Source organism: Periplaneta americana, chromosome 5 (genome assembly GCF_040183065.1).
Source record: "Periplaneta americana isolate PAMFEO1 chromosome 5, P.americana_PAMFEO1_priV1, whole genome shotgun sequence".
Classification (NCBI taxonomy): domain Eukaryota; kingdom Metazoa; phylum Arthropoda; class Insecta; order Blattodea; family Blattidae; genus Periplaneta; species Periplaneta americana.
The window spans coordinates 167,750,207-167,763,141 of NC_091121.1; the positions used below are offsets into that span (position 1 = coordinate 167,750,207).

At 34.4% G+C, this 12,935-nt stretch overlaps 1 protein-coding gene across 1 annotated transcript; it reads left to right on the plus strand.

Annotated features, from left to right (window-relative positions):
• The first annotated feature begins 974 nt into the window (after window positions 1–974).
• Window positions 975–10,740, plus strand: LOC138700267 (AN1-type zinc finger protein 4-like). Its single transcript, XM_069826767.1, has 5 exons — window positions 975–1,588; window positions 1,676–1,877; window positions 2,420–2,569; window positions 6,190–6,310; window positions 8,883–10,740. The coding sequence occupies exons 1-5, from the start codon at window positions 1,429–1,431 to the stop codon at window positions 10,422–10,424; spliced, it is 2,175 nt and encodes a 724-aa protein (XP_069682868.1). The 5' UTR covers window positions 975–1,428; the 3' UTR covers window positions 10,425–10,740.
• The last annotated feature ends 2,195 nt before the right edge of the window (window positions 10,741–12,935 follow it).

Consider the following 12,935-nt stretch of genomic DNA (forward strand, 5'->3'; position numbering starts at 1 on the left):
TGATCGCTGTATATTGATTCTGAAGTAATTTCGCGACAATTAGCGTCTGTACCGATGTTCTAAAAGACTGTATTTGAAGGAAAACCTATATAAATACTGCCATGTTTGAGCACCCCAGAATTAACACCTGTTTGTGAATTATAATCTCAACAAAGCAGTATAAAGATGTTTCTTTAATTGAAAAGGAAATGCTGATTATGTATTCAGCCCTTAACGATATGAGTTCCAGTTACTATAAAACTCACAAAGAAAAGAATTTGTGTGGTAACAAGTTGCTGTAAATGAAATAAAAAAAATAATGCTGTTTTCTTATATGAATCTACTATAATATTTACAATGCGACAAATCATTAAATATTTCAATAATATTACTCTTAAACACGAGTTGTTCCTATTGGATAAAATTCTTTGGCAGTCACAAGCAATAAAATTCCACAATGCTTTGATAATGAAGCGAAAATCAATACTACAGTCCAAAAAAAAAAAAGACAATCTATGGAAGATGATCGCCGGAATGAAGAATTCATATTAACATAGGACGAAAATATTCGTCCAGCGATCAGCGCTGTAAACAAAGAAGCTTTATGGAGGTTAAAATAAAATTGATTGTATGTTATGCGGGTTACAGAAGTTTTGAAATTCCCGGGATATGTTTCGACATTGTGCCGCTATTTCTTATTTTCACGAAAGGGAGAACATTTGACAAACGATTCAGTGCCAACATAACAGCTCAGGTCGTTTGTGATGCACGAATATAGACCAAACATAAGATCGTTTGTATATATACCACTCGTTATTTACGTCGTCATCGTCTGTATTTATACTAAGAATTACAACTTTAGGAATTAAATAGTACTTTCAATACTTACCTTGTTGCTATAAGCTAGTGAACGTAATGTGGTATAGATGCAGTGTATAATTTTGTATTGTTGGTATCTCTGTTGCATTCCTGTTAGTCTGCACTTGACAATGAATTATAACAAGTGACAACAGAAGTAGAGTGTAGCAGACGGTTCTGCAAGGAATCGCAGTGAAATGAAGAAAATTATTGCATTCTTTGGATGCAGTAGATATTTAAAGCTGTTTGACAGTACTGTTGGTTTACACAAACATTAATTAATTGGAATTTATAGTTGTGAAATGAAAGAAAATTATTTGTTTCATATCACATCAAAATTTTGACTTTGGTTACATGATTCTTTGCAAAACAATTTCTTGAAGTGGAAAATTATTGTATTGCGGAGTGTGTGTGGAATGCTTAGAAAAAAGTGGGTATCTGTAGACTGTAATGACTTGATATTGAGTGAAGTACAAAATAATTTTAAGTTCTATATCACTATTTACAAATAGTACACATTGCCAAATGAAGTGAAGGAATTCTAAAGTGAATTTAACATTTTATTTACAATATATTTTGGATGAATGTATAATGTCACAACATGGCTATCAACCAACACTTCATTCTTCTCTTCGACAAGAGGGAACTATGGACTTGTACATCGAGACACTTACTGGAACGGCATTTGAGATGACAGTATCACCATTTGATACTGTTATGTCAATCAAATCCAAGATTCAGAGAGTTGAAGGTAAACAACCCAAAGTCTTCACGTGTCAGGCCTAAATGTTTGTTTTCTGGATCAAGTCATTTAAAATAATTTAATATATTATTGCAGGTATACCCGTATCACATCAACATCTCTTGTATAACCTCCAAGAATTAGATGATTCTGCTTGTCTCATTGATTATGCTATACAAGATGGTGCCACACTCAAGCTGGTTTTATCAATGCGAGGTGGACCTATCAGCACTAGACGTCTCCCCCCTGGAGAAGAACTGGCTTGGAAGGAATTGCGAGAATTTGTCGAGAACAACAGGTAAGCCCTTTCATCTCTTAATTGAAGCGCGTATTCGAGTACATATCCTGCTCCATTTCTTCATGCGGTAGATTAAATGTTTCTGCCTAGGACAACGGGTTCAGTGCTGATTCTTAAGGCAACAGGAGCATAGTGTCATAGGTTTGAAATGTATTTGTAATTCCCTACAATAGCCCTGCATAGACTATCTAGAATTAATACAAATTGTCTCATGGCATCAATGTTCAATATCATTAAATGTAACTCTTCTCATATTTGTTTCAATGTTTTTCATCTATGATTTGTAATTGAGAAATGTGAAGGAATTTTGTCTAGAATTTGAGTCTCCTGAGTTGTTAGAAGTGATCCATTAAGCCGATAGTTAACTTTTTGCAGGTTACTCCTATCTAGAATGTATTTACTGGTATGTGTATAGTCTTTTACCGTTCAGTGTTTATATTAAGTTTCCTTCAACCTCTCTGTCTTTCTTTGGTGAATTGGAATTAGTCCAAAATATAAACACGCTTTTTTGCATCATTTTAAACTGTATGTTTCATTTTTAGGGAGGACATGTTTGAGCGTCTGCCTCCCGGATGTCGTGTGACTGTCTTAGTGTTTCGTGAAGGAGACCAAGTCAATTTGTTCAGGGTTATTGAAAATGAAGATGGAACATATTCGCCACTTTCAGAATCCTGGAGTGGTTCTTCCATTCGGTAAGAATTTTCTTCCTTTGATTCAGTTTTCCATCATCTAAGACTTCGACTGAAATTAATTTAATGGGCGCGCTTCCATGGCATTTCCTCTAAGGTTAGAGTCCAGTTTAGGTGTGTGTGTTTTAATCGAAAATTATGGGCTAGAAAATATTGAGAATAGGACGCATGTTTATATGACATTTTTTTCGGTTAATACACACACACTTAAATTGGGCTCGATCCTTAGAGAAATGCCACTGCCCCTGTACAGAAGCGTGTCCCCCGTTGTGGTTTACTTAACTATCAGAGTTGAATTTTGACTTGAGAGAGAAATAGTCCATATTTTGTTTGGAATTTTCTCATTCTAGGACAGAGATTCTTTGAAATTACATAAATCTACGACCCAGTTTTACAGTTTATTTTATTGAAGTAAGACTGTTAAAGATTTTTATCGGCCTTGAAAAGTCATTGTCCTAAGTCCATAGTATTGCAGTGCCCAGATGTTAATTTTTTTATTACTTTTTTAAGTAAACGACTTTAAACGAATTACCAGTACTATAATCAATCAATCAATCTTCTTAATGTAGCCAGCTGTTTGCTGACAACATATAGTCCACTACAGTCCACTGTAGTCTCTTCAGTTGTTGTTGTTCACGAGAAATGATGGATAAATGACCTGGAAATGTACAAAAACTTGCCCAGACATGTTCAAACATTTTTAACAAGAGCCAGAACAGGTTACATTGTCACTCACGTACACCGATTTCACATTTCTGATAATCCTACTTGTCTGTGGTGTAATAATTATGATGAAGATCTGGAACACATTCTTCTATACTGTCCACCCATAAACCACAAAAGAAGTAAATTAAAATCATCAGTACCAGTTGCAGAAGACACAGCCCTGCAGTATATATTGACTGCACCCCAACTCTGGCTACTAGCAACAGGCATCTATAATGAACACCGATCAAAAATACCAGTACTTTAAAATGTACCTAATTATTTCTTATACAGTAGAATTCCTCTTAACCAACATCAAAGAGACCAGGCTAGTTCCAGATACGAGATTTTGCCGGATAATTGAATAAATACCATTATATACAAAAAGAAGTTCATATTTCATGGTGTTAAATGTTGAAACTGCAGTCATGTGAAATTATTTCACTATAACTTGCTCATAACTAAATAAACATAAAAACTGTGTGGATTTTCCTTATTGAAACACATCACACAACACAAATACTACACTAATTCTAGATTCGAATATTCACTGAATATAAAAGTTCGTGCGAACTTCCTAATGTGGCAACACTGACGACCCAAACATAACTAAATAAACACAAAAACTGTGTGAATTTTCTTTTTTAAAACACATCACACGACACAAATAATACACAAATTTTAGGTTTGAATATTCACTGAAAATGAAAGTTTGTGTGAACTTCCTAATGTGGTAAAACTGACAGCCCAGACTGTGGCAATCTAGCAGATTTAATTTTTTTTTTTTTTTTTTTTTTTTTTTTTGCCAAGCCAAAAGTGCCGTTGTTTTGGTATTACCGGTTATTTGGGTGCCAGTTACGAGGGATTTTACTGTATTATTATTTTCATTTTCATTGCCATTATATAAAAATTCCTTGACTTTCATCCAACATCTTATCAGTGATTGAAAATCGTCTAAAGTAAATTATGATCAGTATAGTAGTAGTTATGAATATCTTCGGCAACGTTACTTTGCTTTCTTCCAAAGTATTACAACTTATGGTATACATATTTGGGGCAAAAGTGCCAATGTTGACAAAATTCTTATTCTCCAAAAGAAGGCCTTATGTATAGTTTCCAGTTCCTCTTATGTAGCACATTGTTGCTCTTTATTTAAAGATCTTAATATTCTCACAGTTGTTAATCAGTACATATTTAATTGTCTTATACGTACTAAAATTAATTTACACAATTTGGACTTACAGTCTCAATTCCATAGTTATCCAACCAGGAACAATCACCTCTTAGTTCCTCCCCATGTTAGACAAGTAAAAGTAAAAGTCTTTTAATATTATTTTACAATATCATAAAGAGTAAATGCTCGGAATGTAAGTACAGTAAAACCTTGATAAGACGTGCCCGCTTATTACGCTATTCCGTGTAATATGCTTTTTTGTTCGGTCCCTGCACATTTCATAACGCCTTTATAAAATACCCCGTTTGTTGTGCTCAAGTCCCACATAATACGCTGTTTTTGTGGAATATTTTCGATGTAATTTTCAGCAATGTACTGTAACAGCAATGAAACATCTTGGTCACTGAACTCACTGGTGCCATTAACCTGAAAAATATCGGTATTCGACCCTTTACCTGCGCATTTAAACATTCATACTTCATAACTTAGTATACCCCACCCTCTTGTTACGCTCTCCTTACCTGCGTGGTTAAAGCCTACATACAGTTACAATATCTCACCCTCTTGCAAACCCTCTCTCTGAAACAACATTCCTCACTCGGCCATAATAAAATTCTGGAAATTTTTGCTGGGCAGTTTGTTGTCCTTTAGTATATTGAAGTGTCTGTGAACGTGAATACAATGAGTGTTAAACAAAAAGCGCTTTCTGTGTCGAAAAAATTGGAAATCTTACGAAAGTACGATGAGAACAGTACTCTTACTCAGAAACAACTCTCTGATTCATTAGAAATCCCATCATCGACATTAAGAACGATAATAAAAAATCGCGACTCAATCACTACAGCTGTGACGTCGGGAGGATGTAATCGTAGGAAACTGAAGTGTAGTAAACATGAGGACTTGAGTACACGCACAAAGCAAACAACTATAAATGACTTTTTCTTTTTTTTTTTTTTTTTTTTTTTTGAAAGAATTAAGTACAGTACATATAGTAAAAGTCTTTGATGTACAGTACAGTAATTACATAATGGAGTAATAGTGTATTATCTTTCATGAATCATGTATTTCAATAAAGAAAAATGCTAATAGATACTGTATATAAGTCAAAATTAGAATACCCGCCTAATATGCGGTTTACACCCGGTCCCTTGAATATCATCTTATCGGGGTTTTACTGTATATGCAGTACCAGGGTTTTTTATTTTTAAGTTGAAACTTCGTTATTTTGTGTGTACAATGAATTATTTATATGATATAACTAGAGCTCAAATTTATATGTACTATAAGCTAAAAATAGCATCTACTATATTTGAGTAGATGTGGTGTATGTTACGGTTGAGAAAGGATGGTTTACAGCATTACAAGATATAAATCTTCCAATCTTATCTAAGAATACCTAAAAGAGACAATAATTAGTCACCTACTGAATTGCATGCTGAGTGTATTAACGTGCAAGCTACCATTACAATTGTCAAGAGATGCTGCACTTAAATTTGTTTCGTCTTCTTTAAAGGCTTTTGTGATTGCATTGTTTCTCACACTACGCTTAAGTATCCATAAATATCTGATATCAGACGCATATGGAGGTATGGTTAGAAATATACACAGTACCAATACTACTTTATAGTGTCTATAAATTCGGGCTCTAGATATAACCTGATATACAGTGTGCAATCCATATTTCCAGTTAGAGCATTACACAATAATTAAATTCGAACATCAATCAATTAATTTATTTCATTAGGAATCTTTTTGCTGAAGAGGAACCAGAAGAATCTGCAAAGAGACTTCAGGAAAACTCTGTTACAATGGGAAAGATGCAAGAACTTCGAAATAGGATGGAAAAACTATCTTTGCAGAAAAAGGCATGTATTTTAATATTATCAAGTCTTTATTGATAAAGAGTATACTGTATACACCATGGCTTAAGAGGCGATTCTTCATTTTAAAATGACAAAAATATTATAATAACATTTTTATTTTTGAACGCTAGTTTCACCAGAATAAAACAATTTGTACGAAACATTTGAAACATTATGACTTGATAATATGTATGAGCAACAAAGCAGCATTTACAGTTATTGATAGTTTAAAATAAACTGGCTACAGTTTGCTTTGCAGCTTTTCTCTAAAGCTAATGCTGTTATAAGAATTTGAAATTAATTTTCTTGAACTGTTGTTTGAAGGCATAATCAATCAAATAATAATATGAACTTTCGTTTTTTGGACTGCACACAAAAGACACTTTTATAATCTCAAAAAGTAAGATATTTGACTTCGTTATGAATTGTATAGCTAATATAGATGTAGGTCTGTGTGATTAATTTTCCATAAGTAGTTGTATTGTAAGAATTTCTAATATTTTTTCTAAGGAAATGGGTTTTTAAAAGTGATCTAAATGTTAAAATACATTAGTGGTGTATGATTAGATTCTAAATGTTTTCAATTAACAGTACTGTGAAATCAGATCTCTGAATGAGAAGTGCGTTATGATCTTTCACTATTCTAGCATGCCAAAATCCAGTTTCTCGGTATCAGGAACACTGAATATTTCCGAAATCGATCTTTTGTAGTATCACAATACTTTCCCATTCTAATCGAAATAAATATACAGAATTTAATTTCGTTAATTAAATTCAGATTAGTTTTGTATACTTATTCATAAAATTCATGTTTGTGCGTTCAGAGCACTTATTCATTCATTCATTTTATTCCATAGATCTTACATGAGCAATGAAGCTTTAAGATGTGGAACAAGTCAAAATTTTACAATATTACAATTAAATTTTTTACAAATTTTTATAGTTTCATAATTTAGTAATTTTCTACAATTTTGTGCAATTTTTTACAATATTTTGGCGAGATGTAGTGAGATGAGGTGAGGTCCTAGCTTTAAATATCCATCTCTCGAAAGCATTTATACCCACTGTCATGGAGAAAGGAAAAGTCCATTGGCACAGGGTCAGCACAAAGTAACATTTATTATACCGTATTTCATCGCATAATCATTGCATTTTTAATTTCCCCTCCCCCCACCCCGAGTTAAAGTATATGGTGCGACCATTATGTGAAGAATGATGATTCATAGTGAAGGAAGGAGGAGAACCGGTATCAGTGTGGGATGCTGGAACCTCCACGTGAATAATACCTTAAAAAATAATAAAAATTACTATGGTGTTATACATTTTTTAATTGACTAAAAACATGACTACCAGTACATGTGATACATTAAAATCGATATTATCTGACTACTGGATCAGCCAGTGGGAAGATGATTAGTCTAGACCTAAAAAAAAAGTATTTGAACACTCGTAAACAACAACCACTCAAACTGTACTGGACTGAAGACATTTGAAGGGTTCAGAGTCTAGTAGGCCAAGCACAATTTATTAAAAACGGAGAAAGCAAGGGTTAAAGCTAAGTGAATACCATAGCTTAATGAAGATTGACATATCATGTAGTTTTAATGTATATACTTTATACTACTTGCTATATGTTTCCATTGAATTATGGTAATAACTTCATTTTAACCCTTGTTTTCTATGGTTTTAGTAAATAGTTAGTTAGAGGGGTTTAAAAAGGGCGCGTCAGCTACTATGGCTATTTGCGCCCTTATCTAAAATCTTTCACTAAACACAAACACAATACAATAACCAGAATACTTCAAAGAACTAAAAAGCATTGTCACGGTTTAGTAAATGGTGCTTGGCCCACTATGGTTCTGAACCCTTCATGTTGTTGTTGTTGTTATCTAATGCCGGGCTTTGGCAACGAAGCCATTAGCGTTCTTGCTCTCCAATATTTCTCTATGGTGGATCCATCAGGTAGAACTTCACAGGTTATGAGATGATCTTCAGTCATTTCTTCTTCTTTGTTGCATAGAGGGCAATTTGGATTTGTGTAAATTCCTATTTTATTCAAGTGTTTGGCCAAATAATCGTGTGCTGTATGCAGTCTGAATTTTGCTACTGCACATTTACGTGGGATTTCTGGAATAATTTCATTTATGGCCATTGTCTTGGTGCTAACATCTCACACCTCATTCCATTCACTTTCGTTAGCGCCCACTACTGTTTCTCGCACATTCCACCTTGAGCATAAAAGTACTCTGTGTTGCAGTAGAGGCAAGTTTTTAAATACTTCTTGACTGTAATGAACGGAAATATCCATGCGACAATAATTATGCAGTGAAATATTGAAGTTCTGATCAGTCTGTCTGTAAATAAGGATGCGACCAATATGCAATGGCGACTATTACACGATTAAATACAGTATAATTCTTTTGCAACAGCTGCTTCAGAAATGAAATCATATTTTAAACCAAAAACTACCTGTAATCAAAGAATATTGATACCGTTAAATCTAATCACATAATTATGTGCCATTCAGAGCCTACAATAGAAATGAGATTAATAATTGCACTTTTATTTGTTACAGCCAAAGAAGCAATCTCCCCGAGTTCTGTCAGCTAAACGTCCATTACTTCATAATCGCAGAGGAACACCTCGTCCCCATCTCGTTCGTAAATCATCTCCTGACTTGATTGAAGTTCAGCAGACGAAGAACCAGAGTAATATCCTGCAGCTTCCTCCAATCAGCAAATCAGAAAGAAATCTAACATCTGCCACCCCAAACAGACAACGTTCAGGTGGAGGTGCCACAGGTTCTTATCTGACAACGAGTTCCCTTATACAGACACAGAATAATTTAAAAGTAAGGCGAAATAGAGATGTTGAAACTAGACTCTCAGAAGACGTAAGTGAACGTGACGGTAACTTGATAGTGAACCAGCTTGGTAGGAAAGGACCACGACACCAAAATTTACCAGCAATAGTTCCAACATCTGTTCCTCATTCTGGTAGTAAAAAAAGCAATAACACTGCAAGTAATATACCGCTCTTGGATATGAAGCCAAGAAGGAACAGTGATTACGGACAAGGAAGACCTGTAGGAGGTGGAAATCACAGTGGTAAACCAAAAAATTCTAGGGAAGACTTAAATGTTAGTGGAAATCCGGGTATGTCAGTTGTATCGACACCAAACATAGCAATTTTAGAAGAAGAAAATGATACTCTGGTAGGAAAGGAAGATTTCTCTGTTCCTCCAAATCCAATTATAGTGCCATCCAAGGAACCAACAACATTTACGATATCTCAGTTACCTCGGGAGCGTGTAACAACAGCTCTTGGCAGTGGACAAAATCGCTACAGGGTCTCCCGTTTCGTTTTAGATGACGATGACGACCGGCCAAAAACATCTCCAGACGAACTCACCCAACAGCAAAAAGCAACTCAAGAATTGTGTGATATTCTCAGTGACACAAAGTGGCACAGGCAGAGACCTCATAGAGTCCATTACAGCAATTCTCAGTTAGAAATGGCGGGGGATATACCTAAACAAAGAGATAATGGAACTGAACAGATTCTACAACACGAAAAAAAGTCTACAATAGATCTCACACTTCCTCTTCAGTCATCATTAATTGATGTGACAATACGATCTCCAAGGTACGGACGCAGAAGTGTCATGTTACCATCAGCCAAAAATCGTGATGTCAAACAAGATAGAATAGAAAATGATACAGCAATCGTACACCAAACAGAACTTAACCTCGAATCTCGCTCAGTTAGGAAAGTAAGGCGACGATTGTCTGCTTCCGGCCGTGGTAGTTTGCTTCATCCAGCACATAAGTTAGCTGGGGAAGTTGGCCATTCACAAAATCTTCCCCAGGAAATAGGCTCACAGTCTATATCGCAAACCCCTCCTAAAAAATCGCACACAGTTAGGAGTCGATGTGCAGAATGTAAGAAGAGACTCAATATAACTAATGTCTATACCTGTCGCTGTGAAAAACTCTTTTGTGCTGCTCACAGATACTCTGAGCTACATAACTGCACCTTTGATTACAAAAGCGAAGGTCGTAAAATCCTGGAACAAACCAACCCATTAGTTACAGCACCAAAATTGCCAAAAATTTAAACTGTTAATAATGGCAATAAATTAAAATTTAACAGAATTGTTCCCAAAGTTTTTCTATAGTGTCTCTTGCTTTCAAGTACTATTTACATCTTCCTGTTTGTATTCAAGGGAACATTATTAATATTAGGTTAAATATTTCTTCTGTAATTTGTTTTCTTTTATGTAGGAAAGAGGTTTCATTTATTTGTATTTTATATAGAATTGTCAAAGTTTAGTTTCTTGTTTTAGTTAAGTGGTTTATAAATGGAGTTATTGATTTCATAATCTTTATAAAGAATTTAGTTTCCTTCGAAATATAAATACAAATTTACAATAACTGCTCATTTATTATTTGTAATTTTTAGTTTTGAATTTATACAATATTCTATCAAATTTATAGGTCTCATGATAAGGAATGTTATTCCCATGGTTAAAATCAATAATTTGCCGTTATAGTACCTAATGGCTTGTATGTATTTCATCATGGTCAAGTAAATGAATGTTTACTTTGACCTATGATTTAAAGCATCCACAACTTAACCCTTTATATTGAATGGCGTCTTATGGAATTTATTTCCGATTCCATCAAAGTGTGTTCTAATGAAAGTCACATTTATTTTAAGCAAAATGTTTATCAGTATTTTTGGAAAGTTTCTTTATTTGACTTCTAGAACATAGGTACTCTATAAAGGGTTAATGTCACACATAGGTGCTGCTTTCCTTCGTTAAAAATTATAGTCAGACCATCAGATCTTTGCCCCTTCAGCGCCATCGTTCTTGGAAAAGTTAACGCCTCTACTCACTCCATTCCACCAACTTTCCTCCCACCACGTCAAACTGCAGGCCACGAAGCTTGCCGAATAGGGGTGTTGCCAAACAGTGTTATGTCTCTTGAATATTGCTTATTAATAATGTGAGGTTAATTATTACTTATTCATAATTTAATTTAAGTAGGTCTAATGAGGCTGATTGACTTCTACGATTAATTGGAGATAATTATATGATTACAGTGGATATTTGTTGGTTAAATGGAATTTACGTGAAGGGAATCTATTTCGTTTCTAAAAAGAAATGTTTTCGTCATAAATACTTTTTCTTCACCTTATTATCTTATTTCGTTAGGTTTGGAACGTGATCTTGAAGGCCTAATAAAATTATAAAATTGTAGGAATGAATGAACACATAGTCATGTACCCTCTTTCTTTCTCATCCCGGCTAGGGCGAAGTTAATACATACTACGATCTTATTTACATATTTACATACTGTATAATGTAACATGCTGATAATGTGCTGGAGTTCTAATTTATTTTTATGAAAATAATTTACATATTTACAAAAGACCAAGACTTGTATTATGCATGAAATTACAGAGGGCATATCCCGGACATATCTGAATCTGAGTCACTACTATTGCTGCTGTCTTCACCCAAGTTGATAACAAATCTAGCTACTTCCTCTTCTATTAATCCGTAACGTTTCTTTCTCACCTGGGAAATTTATTGCTTTCCTCATAACCTTCAATAATTTCTTCAAAGTCGGAACTTCTTTCTGCATTGTATAAAATTCTTGTATCTTTCTTCTTAAAATACATCGCTCCATATCATCTACAAGAATTAAAGGTTCCCTTGGTCTGTTCCTCCCTGGTGATTCTAGCTTTTTATTTCCTGCACAGACTCCCTCTCGCCTGCTTTTCTTTATTAGGCGCTCTAACCTGTCTTTATAAATTAGATAAAAATGTTGTATTATATCAGTATTAGTTAAGTAAGTAATTTTAATACGTAATCAATTGAAATAAAATAAGCCTCATCTGTGATCGCAGCTGCTCTTTTCGTTGCCTGATTTAGAGGAAACAGATATTGACCTGTTTGTTTCTCTTCATCGAAAACTGCTATTACTGGCTTAATAATATTTTTTTCACCACTCCGTGCTACAGTATTGATGTTGAGTTGACAACACTGGATTGCTAGGTTCAAAATTGTGAGCAGTGGGGGAGAGAAAGGGAGAGAGATAGGAATGCAAGGAAGGAAATGAATTACCGAGGCTGAGAAGGAATTAGGGTTCAGTTCACATATCTTACGGGGGGCACAGATCTGATGGTCCGACTATAAAATGGTTACTTTGTTAGAATTGTTTATATAATCACAATATGTACTACTTCTTTCAGAAACTTACAGGAATTTTACTTACCATTAATTAGGATTAACTAACCTCGTCACTCAATGCAAACTGACTGCATAATAATACCCTAAGAAAGACATTAGTTACACAGTGTGATTACTGATCAATAAAACTTTTTTCATTATGATGCTCAAATCTCGAGATTTTAATGTATATAGTCTGGATCAGCTTACTTAATACCCTGAAACCTAACCACTTTTCCTCTATTACTACATAATACTAGTGAATTATGGTGATTTTGTAGCTCTCAGGTTGAATTTTCTTGTACCAACTTTGTTTCGAATACTGACAAATACAACTGACAGTTATTTTCTAACTCTTATGTTGGCAGCAATAATTTCGGTTTGCAGTAA

What these genes read in the sequence shown, in the direction of transcription:
- LOC138700267 (XM_069826767.1), top strand. Translation starts at nt 1,429, where the DNA reads ATGTCACAACATGGCTATCAACCAACACTTCATTCTTCTCTTCGACAA. An exon ending in GAATTTGTCGAGAACAACAG is followed by an intron (nt 1,878 to 2,419) that starts GTAAGCCCTTTC and finishes TTTCATTTTTAG; the next exon opens with GGAGGACATGTTTGAGCGTC. An exon ending in AACTATCTTTGCAGAAAAAG is followed by an intron (nt 6,311 to 8,882) that starts GCATGTATTTTA and finishes TATTTGTTACAG; the next exon opens with CCAAAGAAGCAATCTCCCCG.